General features: G+C 38.1%; 1 protein-coding gene across 6 annotated transcripts in view; it reads left to right on the plus strand.

Annotated features, from left to right (window-relative positions):
* FNDC3B (fibronectin type III domain containing 3B) overlaps positions 1-17903 on the plus strand; it is a 365202-nt gene extending 347299 nt beyond the window's left edge. For all 6 annotated transcript variants that reach the window (XM_063621666.1, XM_063621665.1, XM_063621667.1 and 3 more), the window contains one exon: positions 14362-17903. In XM_063621666.1, the coding sequence (XP_063477736.1) occupies positions 14362-14673 (312 nt within the window). In that variant the 3' untranslated portion in view covers positions 14674-17903. The remainder of the gene's footprint in view (positions 1-14361) is intronic.
* The last annotated feature ends 519 nt before the right edge of the window (positions 17904-18422 follow it).

The raw sequence follows: 18422 nt of genomic DNA on the forward strand, positions 1-18422 counted from the left end.
TTGTAGCAGTTGTGAATGGGAGTTTGCTCATGATTTGGCCGTTTGTCTATTATTGGTGTATAAGAATGCTTGTGATTTTTGCACATTGATTTGGTATCCTGAGACTTTGCTGAAGTTGCTTATCAGCTTAAGGAGTTTTGGGGCTGTGATGATGGGGTTTTCTAAATATACAATCATGTCATCGAGGAGAAGTAGTCTTAACCTAACTACTGAAGCCTACATTCTGTCTGCCTTTTTTGTAGAAGTAATGGAAGGTTAACGGAGATGATGCATAGGCCCTGGGGGCCTGTGATTCAGAAGCTCTAAGTCATGCATGTCACCTTTTAATGTCAAAGGAATCACCTGGGAATCTGTTAAAATGCAGATTCTGACCTGGTAGGTCTTGGGTGGAGATTCACCCTCCCAGGTGACCAGCACTGACATTGCTGGTCCATGGACCATAATTTGAGTAGCAAGGCTCTGTAAATCACATAATAAACCCACTTAAGAGAGAATGCATTTGGAATATAGCCAGATAAGAAATTAGTTTTATCATGTTTCATAGCCCTTGTTGATTCTTAATTCTTCCAAAGAAGAATCAGATCACTGACTCTGAAGGATTTAGATACTCTATAGGCTTTCATAATAGTCCCTAGAACTTGTTTTTGTCAAATCAGGATGTAATATTATGTATTCCATTAGGAAAGCTGAGATACATTCTTTATCAGCACTTTTAGTAGGGGCATTCATTTATATCAAACATAAAGATGAAGATAAATGCCACCTGTTCTCTGAAACACTAGCATAATTTATAAAAAACTTTGTTCAGTTCCAAATACACAAGTAGAAAATCATTTGATTCAGAGTTTCTGTTAAATTTCTCATTGGTGTTTGCTATATGATAATCAAGAATATTGGCAAATAAAATGTGTTTTAAAAAAAGGTAATTTTGGACATTTTGCTGTACTTTGTTAATATGATGTATCGGATAAAAGATTTAATTGTTTTAAACAAAAACTTTATCCTAAATATGACATCTGCCAGTGTCGATTAACATCAGTGGATGATGTCACCAAAGTTTCCATCATTCCTCTTAAATAAGAACAAAGACACTGTGGTTCCTTTTATTTTAGAATCTCATTTTATACGATATATTCCATTTCAGAGTAAGTAACTTACATGCGTAATTGTTTCATTTTACCAGAAAGATGTGATTGGTTTCGGCGTCTTAGCTCAAATAGAGAGCAGAGAATTTATTCTGTTCCATAGCAATGTGAAAATGGTTAAAATATGAGGTTTTAAGAAATTTTACAACATATTGACGCTTAACAATAATTCATTTCCCAGCAGTACATTGATCACACATTTGTCTTTGCATTGTAAAAATCTTTTATTTTACGTGCCATGCTTTTCCACCTGTTCTTAGAAAAATGTTCTGCTTCCCAAAGCACGGTGACTGCTGTTTCCTGTTGAAAAAAGCAACATTATTTGCTTGATATCTAGACACATCAGGCATTGCCAAACTATAGGTGAATCTATTCAGTAATTTAGATTTTATTGGCAGATGGTCTGTTTTGAATCTGTTGTCTGTTTAATGTTATATATTTAGACCCATGGCCATATAAATGCTAATATACTAATGCATAATCATATGTTTGCCACAGACTTTTTTTTTATTGTAAACAGTTATAAACAAAGTGTTTCTTGTTGTAAACAGGTGAAAGCACACAGTACTGCACGGCAGGCTCAGTAGATGACGGTTAGCATTCTCCACATGCCCATGTGCTTCCTGCATTTACCAAGAAATGATTAAGGAGAGTGGTGGTACATGAAAAGCCACAGTTGAGTCAGGGACAATTTGTACTGGTTTCTTTTTTCTTTTTTTTTTTTTGGCTTCTCGCTATTCAGCAAACATTAACTTAAACATGATGTTTTAGTACTTCATTCATTGTTCTGGACATGAGCTAGGGAATGAAACATATTTATGTGTGCAGAACAATGATTAAAATAATTATAGTTCAAGAATAACAGGCAACGGGCTTTGAATTCATAGAGGCAAAGCAAAAGAAAATGAGAGGTAATTATTGCTGTACATCCACCACAGCGGAGCTACAGGCTCACTGTGTATACCTCAATTATAGCACTAATCAGACAGGACCCACTAATACGTGGGCTTGTGTTATTCATTTTTGTTTTTCCAGTACTGGCACATAGTTTGGCACTCAGTAAATGTTTTCTGCATGCGTGAAAGACACAGTTTCAAAGCACCAGGGTTATTTATACCTGCAGTGGTGACGAGAGTAAACTTCAGCATAGAAAGAAAAAAATCACCCCTAATAGGATAATATCCTTTTTCCCCAAGCTCTTTTTTTTTTTTTTTTTTTTTTGGACAGAGTCTCACTCTGTCACCCAGGCTGGAGCGCAGTGGCGCGATCTCGGCTCACTGCAACGTCTGCCTCCCAGGTTCACACCATTGTCCTGCCTCAGCCTCCTGAGTAGCTGGGACCACAGGCGCCTGCCACCACACCTGTCTAATTTTTTGTATTTTTAGTAGAGACGGGGTTTCACTGTGTTAGCCAGGATGGTCTCGATCTTCTGACCTGTTGATCCACCCACCTCAGCCTCCCAAAGTGCTGGGATTACAGGCATGAGCCACCACGCCCGGCCCTTCCCCCAAGCTCATTTTTATAGGCAACATATGACAAGTGCCATGGCCTTTTCTGATGTTTTGCTTGAAGCATCAACTCTAACTTTGCCTTGGTTCTAGGTGATTTGCTTTCTGTTGTTCAGGTGTCACGATGTGGGGCAAGCAGCTGATTTTAATTATTAAACAATCTATTAACTTGAAGTATTAAATTATTACTCACAATTTTACTCTTCATTTGATTGCATGCACATTTGGTTTGCCTTTTGCCAGTTAATAAATATTCCAAGCACAGCTTTTTTTCTAGGAAGCTTAAAACTTCTTTTCAAATAGGCTTAACTGTAAAGTATTCTTTAAAAGAATGAAAATTGTGTCTATATGCATGTGACTTCTTATTTTGTACAAGATATGGCATAGACAGTTTCATGCATAATAAGAAGTAAAGCAAAACAATTCATATTCATATTCCTGTTAAGGCAGCAATAACTTTTCTAAGAAGTATTTTAATATAAGCATTGAAGACAAGGAAAGGATCAACAAATTGTGAGAAATTATTACCTATTGGCAGTCAAAATTTATGAAAAATTACTGAAGTTCTTGGTGCTTAGATTTGTTGCATAAAGAAAACCTCTGGGCTGGGCACAGTGGCTCACGCCTGTAATCCCAGCACTTTGGGAGGCCGAGACGGGTGGATCACGAAGTCAGGAGATCGAGACCATCCTGGCTAACACGGTGAAACCCTGTCTCTACTAAAAATACAAAAAGTTAGCCAGGCGTGTTGGCAGGCACCTGTAATCTCAGCTACTTGGGAGGCTGAGGCAGGAGAATGGCGTGAACCTGGAAGCAGAGCTTGCAGTGAGCCGAGATCGTGCCACTGCACTCCAGCCTGGGGGACAGAGCGAGACTCTGTCTCAAAAAAAGAAAAAAAAAAAAAAGAAAACTCTAAAGTGTCTAGAGGTCTATAAAGCTCCACATTTAATTTCATGGTATTTCTGTATCAATATATTTTTATCTTGTATCATTTTTAGAATATAGTATCAAGGCATGCATTGGTTCTACATGGTATCACAAAAAGTACCACAAGGAAAGATCTTCTCTTGACCAAACTATTTTAAAGTCTTGGAGCCTGCAACACATCCTGGCTGGAGCCTCCTTTTTTTTTTTTTTTTTTTTTTTGAGATGGAGTCTCGCTCTGTCGCCCAGGCTGGAGTACAGTGGCATGATCTCAGCTCACTGCAACCTCCGCCTCCCGGGTTCAAGTGATTCTCTTGTCTCAGCTTCCCAAGTAGATGGGATTAAAGGTGCCTGCCACCATGCCAGGCTAATTTTTGTATTTTTAGTAGAGACGGGATTTCACCATGTTGGCCAGGCTGGTCTTGAACTCCTGACCTCACGTGATCCACCTGCCTCAGCCTCCCAAAATGCTGGGATTACAGGCATGAGCCACCACACCCAGCGGCTAATGTATTTTTGTATTTTTAGTGGAGATGGGTTTTCACCATGTTGGCCAGGCTGGTCTCAAACTCCTGACCTCAAGTGATCCACCCGCCTCACCCTCCCAAAGTGCAGGGATTACAGGCATGAGCCACCATGCCTGTCCCCTTCATCATGTTTTTTTTAATGACTCAACTCATTTACCTAATACAGAAATTAAACAATGAGGCTATGACTGTCTCATAGGATAGTTTTTTATTTCTGCATGAATAAAGGGTCAAATTTAGAACAAAGTAAACATAGATCAAGATAGACCTCTTTAAAAACCATCTTTTATTTTACTGATTCTTAGGGTTTTTTTAGTTTTATAGGTTCATTTAAGTATCTGAAGGCCATGACCCCTTATATCAGAAAAATTCCCATACATGTACCCATACCTCTACTTAAAATTTCATGTAAAGTGAACTGATAGTCACTTTCATGGAGTCCAGGTAGAGGACCCCTGGTTTATTGAGAAACTGTCAGGTGTTACATTGTGAGGGATTCCTGGCATAGTCAGTACTCTAAGAGTCTATAGGCCCATTGGATGAAAACCCCCAGGAAGTAGTTCAGTAACGGTACCCTTGCCTGTCATCTTTGGCTCAAGGACAAAGTTATCTGCCTAACATTATGCCCTCAATAGAGGAGGCCTGCAGGTTAGCACATTTCCCCTTGAGCCTGGTAGGCATAGTAGGGAAGACACAGGGACAAGTCTCCCTCCCATAGTCATGTAATTCTGGAGGAATTAATTCACCTCCAGAATTAATGAGAAAGCCAATGAGAAATTGGCTTTCTCGTTGTAACTCTAACTCAGGTGGTTACAGTGAGCATTAGATCATTCAATCATGAGAAGGAGCTGTACAGATGATGACATGGTGCAATTATATCTCCCCTTCAGTTCTTGGGAGGGGTGACATTAGTAAAGAGATGAAGGTAAGCCTCCAGCAGCTGAGCAGGCACTGTTCTCGCCACCCTTCCCAAAAAGCTCCCTGTTATTTACAGGATTTCAACTATGCAGCATGTTATTTTGAATTAAGGGTTATGGATTCTTCATTTCAGTTGTCTGGGTATTACTTTAAATCCTCTCATTTGGAATAAACATGTCAAGATTACTTTAAAATATATCGTTCATCAAATCAAGAACAGAAATAGTCTTTGTAAAAATAATAATGTTTCTATACTTATTACAATATTATGATTGGTTACTTCAATAAAAAAAATCTCAAATGGAGCCGTGCCGTTTAAATTGGATTGAGTCAAGAGGAAAAGCCCATAATGGTGCCTTTGTCAAAATGAATGAAAACAAAGGGACACAAGGCGTGGCCTGCTGCCCTGATGCGCAGAGCTGCACAGTCCTGGAGGAGGCACAGCTGTATGGCAGGCCTGGCGACATGGTGATTTTTGTGACATCGTTAGTTCCCAAGTACTGTGGGTTGTAAGTGTCCATGGCCATGCCTGGACACCAAGCCAGCATCATGGGGCTCCTCTTCCGTTGATTTCTGCAACTCCTATATTTGTAAGCCCCAAGGGTCCCTGGCACCAAGCATTTGTCCTGGAGTGTTACACATGATTTCTGCAAGGGGGGGCAGGGAAAGTACAGTCAAGTAGCAATATAATGTATCATGTTGACATTTCTTAGATGCCTATTGCATGCCAAGCCCCGTCCTAGGAGGTTGCTACATGTTATCCCACTTAGTAATCCCATAATCACACGAGACGGTTATTTTCATGTGGGGGGCAGGGGATGTTTCTCTTCTGCAGAAGGATGTCACCTTCAAGGGACAGGTATTACAAAGATGTTGAATTAATTTTCAATTATTTGGGCTTCTTAATTGTATGTGGGCTTTTGGATCTCATATTTTAGTTTTAAAACCCCATCAGTTTATAGTTAATAACATAGGTTTACAAGTGTAATAACTCAAAAATTTATTTCATTTAGTTGTATAAAATATGATTGGCTTATTCCACATGCAACAATTTAGTTAAAAAAATTGAGACATTACATTTCATTTTAAAGCTCATCCTTGTTACTTTCTTTGAACCTGAAAATCCTTAATCTGTTACTCTAAAAAAATCTTCACTGAGATATGACTGGCCTCACCACACTGGTCTATGTGAATTTGCTGACTTTTAAGGACATTATAGTCAGAGCCAAGGTAGACAAGCTATGAAGTATGTATGCTCTCACATTTACTTATTTATACAACTACAAGAGTATTTGCAAAGTTTTAATATTTGGATCACTTCAAAAACTATTAGAATGTATTAGGAAAACTATTAGAACATATTAGAAAACGATTAAAACATATTAGAAAAACTATTCACGTGTCGGGGGTAGCTCACGCCTGTAGTAATCCCAGCACTTTGGGAGGCCTAGGTGGGCGGATCACAAGGTCAAGAGATTGAGACCATCCTGGCTAACACAGTGAAACCCCGTCTCTACTAAAAATACAAAAAAAAAAATAGCTGGGTGTAGTGGCGGGTGCCTGTAGTCCCAACTAGTTGGGAGGCTGAGGCAGGAGAATGGCATGAACCCGGGAGGCGGAGCTTGCAGCGAGCCGAGATCACACCACTGCACTCCAGCCTGGGCGAGAGCGAGACTCTGTCTCAAAAAAAAAAAAAAAAAAAAAAAGAAAGAAAAGAAAAGAAAAACTATTCACGTGCATAAAATATACTAGAAACTACATATTTTCTATCAATAGACTCCATTTTTTGCTGCACCTATACCAAACTGTCTCTTGCCCCTATGGTCTGTGTGTGCATCTTAATGCTTACTGTTCACATTTACTTGTCAGTTTCTCTTTTCAAACACTGTGGTATCAGAATATCTACTCTGAGTATTTGAGGGTTCTAATTAGAGAACATTCGCTGAGCATCTACTTTGTTCAAGCCATTGTGCTGGTTGCTGTGGAGATATGGAAATAATAGAACACCGTCTCACTCAATATATTTATCTTAAATGTAAAAAAGATAATGTTAACATTGTGTTGGCAAGGCTTGTGAAAGAGGGAAGCTGTTCCAATTAAAATAACAAGAATAGCTAAAAAAAGAAACATTTACAAATTAAAAACTAACTTTTGATTAGACTTTCGTTAAGAAAGTTCCCTTCAGTTAACTATTTATATTATTTTACTATGCTTTTTGCCTAATGGTACAAGAAAAATAGGATTCCTTTATTTTTAAAATACATTTTCAGATATCTTCCACTCTACAAAGTTAAAGTTGGGAAGTTTTGTTAAAATTAATATATGAAGTCTTTGTTCAAGAGTCTCTAAACTGGGTTTCTGGGAAATTAAATATACATTTGGGCTCACTTTTTTTTTTTTTTTTTTTGATCTTACCGGGGTTTGTCTTGAACTCCTAACCTCAAATGATCCTCCGGCTGAGCCCATTTTTTAAAAGGGATGTAGCCATGCAAATTCTGGAAACTGTAGAAATAATTAAAGTAGATATAAATATACATTTATATTCACTTTCCAGAAGTCTTTAAAACATTTGTGGGGATAGATTATTAAGTGGTTTTCTACAGTGATGTCATTGTTCAATGGCAGAAATTAAGAGGCCACATCACAAAAACACCGTCCAGGTCTTTGCTTGGCACAAACTGAGCAGGGAGCTGCTTTCAATAACATCATAAAAGATAGTGTTTTCCTTTATGGAGCAGCAGGAGCCATGGTGGGATGATTTAGAAGGTCTTTCATGGAAATACCAGAGAGTTAGCAGCGAGATATGGGAAAAGTCAGAGGCCATGAAACCTGGACCCAGTGTCACACTGTAGTCATTAGAAGAGGAGGAGTAAAGTGGAGGACAATAATGGAACAGGCAGAGCTGGGGCAATTTCAGTGGCGAGGGTCGGTGTTTGATTTGGAAGTGGAGTCTCATCTGGGATCCACCACTCCCCCTATTTGCTAAGAGACTTTAAGAAATTAACAGCCTCTCCGAGCCTTAGTTTCTTCATCTCTAAAATGAAAGTAATGATATTCACCTGACAGCATAATTAAGAAGATTTAATTCAATAAAGCAGACATACCCTCCAGCATATTCGTTTTGCAAAGCATTTTCCACATCCATTTTCTCGACTGATCCTCAACCTCCTTTGGAGTAGTGTTACTATTAGGTACTGGTTCTAGCTCCATGTTAAAGATGAGAAAACTAAGGCACAAAGCTATTACTTGCCTGAGATTATAGACCTAGTAAGTGGTAGAGCAAGGACTTAGACTGAAATCCTGATTCCAGTTTCTGTGCTTGAGAAAAGTCTGCTTAATGCTTCCTAGTGCCAAGTCACACCAGCCAGGCCCAGCTCCCAGGATTGCACAGAGAAAAAGAACTCTTAATGACTACATTATTTGACCCTTTGATAAGGGTAAACAAATATTTCAATACGTGTCACCTGCAAAAGAATCAATGAAAGAGGTATATCAGAAAACCTTGCTTAGATGTCAGCTTTTCTCCAACTTGATAGACATCCCAACATTAGCTTATCACCACCATGGAGTGTCAGAATAAATTGCCTATCTGTGACTTTGAAGATAGGGAAACCAAAGCCCAGATGGCAAATGTGAAAGGACTCGCTTTATCAAACTGGTATAGTCCCAGAAGTTGCAAATCATCCCCTTCATGAACAGTTTCCAAGAAAAGCATTCTATACTTAAGAAATCATCCTCTTCAAGAACAGTTTCCAAGAAAAGCATTCTGTACTTAAGAAATTAAATGTAAATTAAGAAAATAAAGAACACTCACAACTGAAAGCTATCTTTAAAGAAAAAAAATGGCTATTGTTTTCCTGAGACCTCCCACACGTTGGGAAATAACTTACAGAGAGGCAGTTTCCTTGTAGTGTAGTCTGAACTCTTGAATAGCTGGCTGTGTATGGATTGGGGCAGTCACCATAACAATGGGCTCATCTTAAAACGTTCATTTAGATTGATCATTGGAACTGTGAGCAGTGAGAAAGGAATGGTCTCTCAGGACTGCAAGGGGTTTGCTTACAGCTCTTCTTAGTTGCTCCAGCCTAGCTATTTGTAACTCAAACAGCTAAGACACATGCCACAATTTTTTTTTTTTTTTTTTTTTTTGAGACAGAGTCTCGCTCTGTCTCCCAGGCTGGAGTGCAGTGGTGCGATCTCGGCTCACTGCAACCTCCACCTCCCGGGTTCATGCCTTTCTCCTGCCTCAGCCTCCCGAGTAGCTGGGACTACAGGCACCCGCCACCACGCCCAGCTAATATTTTGTATTTTTAGTAGAGATGGGGTTTCACAGTGTTAGCCAGGATGGTCTCGATCTCCTGACCTCGTGGTCCACCCGCCTCGGCCTCCCAAAGTGCTGGGATAACAGGCGTGAGCCACCGCACCCGGCCAACACATGCCACAATTTTAAGAAACAAGGTAAGTCACCAGGAGGAATGTGCTTAAAGTCTTATAAAAAGAATAACAAAAGCAAAATAAATCTAGAAAAGTATAAGTAGTAAACAGAATTGGTTGTCTGGAGTTTAGTCACTAAGCAAAAATATAGTAAGATGCTTGAAGTAAAGTTTGAAAATGAGGGAGGAATCTCTTTAAAAGGGTAACTACCAGGTGAACATTGTTGGAAGCCTGGCCTCTGTTCCAAACCATAAGATCCTTTTTTTTGTCTTTCAACTTGGACCCAACACTAAATTCATGTCCAGTGCACTTATATTCACTAATGGAATGTCCTGTTTCTTGGTGGAAGTTTACACACTGGGCTTTAGAAACATGTAGAGACATTTGTAGATTCCCACTAACTGAATAGGTGGCAAGTGTTTCAGGCAAAGTTGAGTTTGTTGGAAATTCACCTCTAGGGTATTTGTATTAATGGGTAGAATTGTTTAGATTGAATTCGCCAATAAAAAGACAAAGTAACTGAATGAATTTTTTCTTTTTTTTTCTTTCTTTTTTTTTTTTTTTTTCAGACAGAGAATGTCGCTCTGTCACCCAGGCTGGAGTGCAATGGCACAATCTCGGCTCACTGCAACCTCCACCTCCCATGTCCAAGCAGTTCTCCTGCCTGTATCCTGTATCTGGGATTACAGGCATATGCCACCCCACCCACCTAATTTTTGTATTTTTAGTAGAGATGAGGTTTCACCATGTTGGTCAGGCTGGTCTTGAACTCCTGACCTCAGGTGATCCACCCATCTCGGCCTCCCAAAGTGCTGGGATTACAGACATGAGCCATCATGCCCAGCTATTAATTTTTTTTTAAAGACCCAACAGTATGCTGCCAACAAGAGTCACCTCACTTTTAAGGACACCCATAGACTGAAAGTGAAAGGTTGGAAAAAGATACTCCATGTAAATAGAAACCAAAAGAAGGCAGGGATAGCTAAACTTGTATCAGACAAAATAGACTTTTAAGTCAAAAACTGTAAAAAGAGACCTTATATAATGATAAGAGCATCAATTCATCAAGAGTATATAACAGTTATATATGCACCCAACATTGAAACACCTAAATACATAAAATATTGAAGGATCTGAAGGGAGGGATAAATTGCAATACAATAATAGTAGGAGACTTTAATACTCTACAGATAATCCAGACAGAAAATTAATAAACATTGGACTTGAACAATACTGTAGACCAAATGGACCTAACTGATGTTTCATCCAACAGCAACTGTATACACATCCTTCTCGAGCATACATGGAACATTCTCCAGGATAGATCAAATGTTAGGGTACAACACAAGCCTCAGCAAATTTTAGAAGCCTGAAATTATATCAAGTATCTTTGCAGACCACAGTGTTAAGAAACTAGAAATCAATGCCAGAAGGAATTTTGGAAAATTCACAAATACATGGAAATAAAAAACATACTTCTGAACAACAAATGGGTCAATGAAGAAATTAAATGGAAATTAAAAAATATTTTGAGGCAAATGGAAACACAACTTATTAAAATGTATGGGATATGGCCAGGCGCGGTGGCTCACACCTGTAATCCCAGCACTGTGGGAGGCTGAGGCGAGCAGATCATGAGGTCAAGAGATCGAGACCATCCTGGCTAACAGGGTGAAACCCCTTCTCTACTAAAAATACAAAAAATTAGCCGGGTGTGGTGGCGGGCGCCTGTAGTCCCAGCTACTCGGGAGGCTGAGGCAGGAGAATGGCGTGAACCCAGGAGGAGGAACTTGCATTGAGCCAAGATGGTGCCACTGCAGTCCAGCCTGAGTGACAGAGTGAGACTCTCTCTTAAAAAAAAAAAAAAATGGATACAGCACAAGCAGTTCTAAAAGCAAAGTTTAAAGCAATAAACACCTACGTCAAAAAGGAAGAGAGATGCCAACCTAACATTATACCTCACGGAACTGGGGGGAGGGAGAAACTAAGCCCAAAGTTAGCAGAAGGAAGGAAATAAGATGAAAACAGAAATAAATGAAGGAGACTAGAAGAACAGTACAAAGATCAACAAAACTGAGTTGTTTTTCTGAAAAGATAAAATCAACAAATCTTTAGCTAAACCAAGAAGACACAAAATCAGAAAAAAGGATTACAGCAGATACCCCAGAAATACACAGGAACATTTGAGACTATTAGGAACAAATAAATGCCAACAAATTGGATAACCTAGAAGAAATGTATAAATTTCTAGATATATGCAACTTATCAAGACTGAAGAAATAGAAAATCTAACAGACCAATGGGTAAGGAGGTGAAATCAGTAAGTTTTCCATCAAAGAAAACCCTAGGACCTGATGTCTTCATGGCTGAACTCTACCAAATATTTAAAGAACTAATACCAATCCTTCTCAGATTCTTTCAAAAAAGTAAATGAGGAGGGAATACTTCCAGACTCTTTTTTGCAAGGCCAGCATTATCCTCATATCAAAGGCAGGCAAGGCCATTACAAAAAATAATAATAATAAATTACAGGCCAATATCCTTTATGAACGTAGATGTAAAAATCCCTAGTATAACGCTAGCAAACCCAATTCAACAACACATTAAAGGATCATCCACCATGATCAAGTAGGATTTATCCCTGGGACGCAAGGATGATTCAGCATACCCAAATCGACAAATGTGATACATCATTAACAGAATGAAGGCCAAAAACCATATAATTATCTCATTAGATGCAAAGAAAGTGTTTGACAAAATTGACAAGTTTATTGCTGGGTTATTTTTCAGTTCTAAATAGCAATAATAATAATAGCTAACTCCTACTGTGCACTAACTTCATACCGGGTGTGTTTTAAGCACTTCACAGGTATTAACTCAGTACCACTCAGATAGAGTTCCATTAATTTTATTTTCTTTTTTAATTATCAGCCAAATCTCTTATTGATTTGGTTTCGTTTCTGCTATTTTTTTCTGTGTCTATCCATTGACTCTAAGCCATAAATTTTTATGCAATTTTATTGCATAAAAATTAAGAGGAAATTATCATTTCCTCTTAAGTTTTTTGAGGATTGGTTTCATTTTGCTGGAAGAACCTTGTGAGACCTTCTTCCTCCATTCCCCTTCAAAGACTCTTGTTAGTTTCAGTCAACCAAAATGTGAGAATGTCTAAGTAAACTGGTCATTTTCAAGTTTCTGTAACAGTAAGCCTCTTGATGATTATATTAATGTTAACAAAATAGGAAGAAAACATCCCAGATTCTTAATAGAAGAAATCAGGTTTGTCATACAGAGATGAACACTCAAGACAGACCACCAAATTATTTAAATGTTAATTTGTGATAAAGTGGGCTACATCCAAAAAAATTCCTCAAGAAAACAAGTAGGCATGCCACAAAACTGGGAGAAAATATTCTCAACACATATATCTGGCTAAGGACTTAGATCCAGATCACATAACAAGGCCCTGCAAATTAATAAAAGTCAAGCAAATTGCAAATTAAAGATAGGCAAAAGACTTGTACATACTATTCACAGAAGAAGGTACATGAACAACCAGTAAGCACGTGAAAAGATGCGCAGCATCTTTAAGCATCACGGAAATGCAGTTGCGGTACCATTCGCACCCTCTAGGATAGCTAAAATAGAAAAGACTGACGATCAATGTTGAAGAGGATGTGGTGCAACTCAGACTTCATGCTATTAATGGGAGCGCAAAGGGATACAATCTCTTGAGAAAACTGTTTCTTGTGAAGTTAACTACAGAACTACTCTGTGACCCAGCACTTCCTTGTATTTACCCAGAAAAATAACTTCTCAAAATTTGAACAAAAACCTTCATAACATTCTTATTAATAGCATTTTTATTATATGAAACCTCCAAACTGGAAATAACCCGAATGTCCATCGAAAAGAAAACGGAGGAATTGAGGTAAAGTTATAAGGAACTGAATACTCGATAACATGAGTGAATCTCATAGGCTCAAGGGAGTGTGTTCTGCATGATTCCATTTATATGAACTCCTAGTACAAGCAAAATCAGTTACGGAATTAGAAGTCATTATAGTGTCTACCTCTTGGGGTGGAGGTGGGATATCTTGAGGGGATGCGTTTGTAGTGTATCCAGTTGTCAAAAAATCATCCTGCTGGAAAATTTACATTTTGTTCGGTCAGTTTTTGTTTCCATTTTAAAATGTTAACTTTGTTCTTGGGACCAAAAACGTAGACCTATTTGTATTATGACATCTTCTGATTTATAGTCTAAATCAGGAGTCCCCAACCCCCGGGCCAGGTACCAGTACTGGTAAGTGGCCTGTTAGTAACCAGGCCGCACAGCAGGAAGTGATTGGCAAGCAGGATCATTACTGCCTGAGCTCTGCCTCCTGTCAGATCAGTAAGGCATTAGATTCCCATAGAAGCATGAACCCTATTGTGAACTGTGTATACAAGGGATGTAGGTTGTGTGCTCCTTATGCAGATCTAACACCTGATGACCTGAGGTGGAACAATTTCATTTCGAAACTACCCCTGTCTGTGGAAAACTTGTCCTCCACAGAACCAGTCCCTGGTGCCCAAAAGGTTGGGGACCAGTGACCTAAATTATTAAAATTTAGCGAGATGCATCTTTACTACTTAAAATGTCAGCTGCATTTCTAGTCAGGGCCTTATCTCCTTCTGTCAAAGTTCGAGTCACTGGATTTTATATTGTTTCATTCAAAGTGTGTTGGAATACCCTTTTTATGGTTGGAATACAGATTGAGAGAAATACATTTTTATATCATTTTGGTTACAAGAGTGAATGTGAATATAAACCAAGAGTGAATGGAGTGAATCTAAACCAAGATTATTCTAGAGACAACTGTGTTGCTATAAATTAATTAACTAGGACTCTTTCTTTTCCTGAAGGTGTACAAGGGAGAAGAAGCCACATTCCAAATCTCAGGCCTCCAGACCAACACAGACTACCGGTTCCGCGTATGTGCGTGTCGTCGCTGTTTAGACACCTCTCAGGAGCTAAGCGGAGCCTTCAGCCCCTCTGCGGCTTTTGTATTACAACAAAGTGAGGTCATGCTTACAGGGGACATGGGGAGCTTAGATGATCCCAAAATGAAGAGCATGATGCCTACTGATGAACAGTTTGCAGCCATCATTGTGCTTGGCTTTGCAACTTTGTCCATTTTATTTGCCTTTATATTACAGTACTTCTTAATGAAGTAAACCCAACAAAACTAGAGGTATGAATTAATGCTACACATTTTAATACACACATTTATTCAGATACTCCCCTTTTTAAAGCCCTTTTGTTTTTTGATTTATATACTCTGTTTTACAGATTTAGCTAGAAAAAAAAATGTCAGTGTTTTGGTGCACCTTTTTGAAATGCAAAACTAGGAAGAGGTTAAACTGGATTTTTTTTAAAAAAAAAAAAAGAAAAAAAAAAAAGAAGAAAAGCATACCAGATACCAAAAGCTAGCTTTCTTATGTTTTCCTTTAAATTTTCAGATTTACCTTCATTCTGTTTTCACTGATGTCTTTTGCAAGCCTTTGATTTTTTTTTGTTACAGTTTAGTAATTTATATTCACAAGTCACTTCTTATGTCTTGAACATCTGTATCTGTAAACATGAATCACCGTGTGTGTACTTACAGGGCTAGGATTTCAGTGTTGTCAGAGTATTACCACACAGCAACAGCAACATACAGAAGATATGTTCACTCAGATAAGACTGCCCTAAACAACCATTTTGTCACTCAGTTATTTAACTGTGTTTGGCTCATTTAAATCAAAATGTGTACTTTAATCTAAAATGTTTTAATCATCTGTATTTCTTATAATTTTAACACTATGAGCTGCCTGTATAAGAAATCAAGTAACCAGAATGCACCTATAAATTATGGAGCATTGTAGATTTTACCACATCAATTCATAGCAGTAACTTTAAGAGGGCATTGTGCAATAGTTAGTTGTTTTCTTGTTCACCTATTTTAAAGGCTGCTTTAACTTGTTTGTTTGTCTTTGTATATAACTACTTCTAATCTAATCACTAGAGTTATTATATTCTGTTATGTTTGACCAGAATTATATGACAAGAACTGGTGACAGTTTAGTGCCTCTGCCCATTGTCCATGATTTACACTAATTGTGAGCAGTCTTCTTATGTGTCAGCTCATTATTTTTGAAACATTTGCCTTTAGGCTGTTCTTTGAGGTATCAATGAAGTGATTGAATTTCAATACCTTAATTCAGTGCACATAATACTAATGTAACAGCAGATGAAAATTGATAAAACCCAAAAGAGAGTCATCTAAATTTGTAGTTTCTATTTCTGTGGGTTTGCCTGGCCGTGGTTGGAGAGGGAATGGTGTTTGATGGTAAACACAGGGTGTTTGGGGATCAAGGAGCCTAGATTCTCTCCCTGGATCTGTCACTAACTTGCTGTGTGACCTGAACACGTCACTTTACCTCTCTGTGCCTCAGTTTTCCCATGCATGAAAAATAAAATAAAATAAAATGGGGATTCTAATGTTTGTAAGTGCTTTGAGATCTTTGACCAACAGGTGCTATTGGAGTGCAAAGTGTTACTCTTACATGTTTATTTTGAGTCATGAGATAATCAATTTTAACCCAAAGTCATTGGATTATTTATATGAAGTCCATAATGTTCAAGTACCTCAGGGACATTTAAGAGTTGGAGGTGCAAATATATTCCAAAAGGGTGCAACAGACACAGTGTATCCCCCTGCTTCTGTTTTTGTATATTTTTGCTACTTGGTTTTTCTTGATCATAGCTATTTTGTGCTTGATCTTTATTGTCTAAGATGCAGTATCCTGTACTAGCTTATAATATTCCCATACCAAAGTCATGGGGAAACCAACATTATTTTGTTTTGGGTTTATTTATACTATATTCTGCATACAGTACTTTAAATGCCAATTACAGTGCAATCTTTATTTATTGTAAAATTTTTTAAATGTACTTATGTACTAATTTTCCTTTGTAGCATGTTATATTTTTGTGTTTTATACTTTTGTAATTTTAGGTCAGCCTTGTTCCTTGGCAACATCTGTAGTATTATTAATCTTCTGATATTTTCTTATGTTTTTAAAAAGATAAGAGCATCTAGTGCATTAAATGCCAAAAAAAAAAAAATCCATTATCAGTGATTGAAACGTTTACATGTACCCAAAAACCATAATCATCTCTTGGAAGAAAATGCTGAGATCAATGAATTATTCTGTGTGCCTATATTGATGTAGTGAGTACTAGAGAGTTCTGTATTTTATTGACTATAATAATTAGTTTAATTAGCTTTGCAAACTGATGGCATCAAGGTAAATATATTTTTGCCAAAGTTCTGGCCTTCCAAAACTCACCCCCCTATTTAAATGTGTGCTATGACCCACTATGACACAGCATCTGCATTTTCTAAAAAATTCCATGCAGGTGTTTTGGGGAGAGGTATTTTTTAAGCAATGAAAATTCAACTGAGTACAAAGCCCCCTCTGGGGGGGTTGGGGAAGTCTCTTTTTTGAAACACTTCAGAACTGCTGCTATAAAGAAATTCTCTGAATTGGTTGAATTTTTTTTTTCAGTAAATAGTACTTTAGGCCAAAATTTATATGAATATTTGATCTTCTTGAGATTTTCATACTATCATTTAACCACCAGGAAGCTGAAGTGTGTGAAATACAAAGCTGACAGCACTTTATTTTATTGCTCACCATTATTTGGTATTCATTATATTCCTTCAGTCAGAAAATTATTACTCTCTATGGCACTGTTTTCTATCACAAATATGTATATGTGATATTGATATATAACTATATATATTGCCATTACACACGAACAATAAAATAAAGTGTTCTATTAACCTGATCTCTTTGCCCTTTTGCTATGTGAGGAGTGAATGAGTGGCCTTCTGATGCTCTGACTCTTCTCTGTATGTCAAACTCATCCCTGGCACAAGAAATTCCAGTCGTGTGAAGCAAACTGCCCTTTGTCCTCAAAGAAATTGTTGAAAAAGAAAACTTTTTAAAGAGATGTTTTGCATATTCTCTGCCTTGTTCTTATCAACTTGAAATGTTGGCATTTTTCTAACCTTGTTTTGTTGGCTACAATAATTCAGTATTCCTGTCAAAATTGAGAAGTGCCCTAACTGAATGTGTTTGAATGTTATCCTTGCACAATTCTTTAAATTGAAAGATAAAATGTTTTACCTCACTGTTGGACATACATTCCAAGCTTTTCAACTCTAGGAGGAAAAGAAAATCATGTTTTCCTGTATTGTAAATTTTAGACTATTTCGTATGCATTGTATTAAAACTGCCATATCAATTTTAATGTATAGATTTTGCAAATACTATGCTATATGTAATACCTAACTGTATCTGTAGTGTATATGTAATATATTTATGCCCAATAAATGTTTTAATTCTTTCTGACTTAAGTAGGGTTTCTCTGCCATGACTAGGATTGCTTTTGTTGTTGTTGTTTTTTCGGTTTTTTTTTGGAGACAGAGTCTTGCTCTGTTGCCAGGCTGGAGTGCAGTGGCGCGATCTCAGCTCACTGCAACCTCCGCCTCCCAGGTTCAAGTGATTCCCCTGCCTCAGCCTCCAAAGTAGCTGGGGATTATAGACACTCACCACCATGCCCGGCTAATTTTTTTTTTTTTTTTTTTTTTTTTTTTTTTGAGATGGAGTCTTGCCGTTTCACCCAGGCTGGAGTGCAGTGGCCCGATCTCAGCTCACTGCAAGCTCCACCTCCCAGGTTCATGCCATTCTCCTGCCTCAGCCTCCCAAGTAGCTGGGACTACAGGTGCCTGCCACCACGCCCGGCTAATTTTTTTTAATTTTAGTAGAGACGGGGTTTCACCATGTTGGCCAAGATGGTCTCGATCTGACCTCGTGATCTGCCCGCCTTGGCCTCCCAAAGTGCTGGGATTACAGGTGTGAGCCACCACACCCAG

The sequence above is a fragment of the Symphalangus syndactylus genome, chromosome 17 (assembly GCF_028878055.3).
Source record: "Symphalangus syndactylus isolate Jambi chromosome 17, NHGRI_mSymSyn1-v2.1_pri, whole genome shotgun sequence".
Classification (NCBI taxonomy): Eukaryota; Metazoa; Chordata; class Mammalia; order Primates; family Hylobatidae; genus Symphalangus; species Symphalangus syndactylus.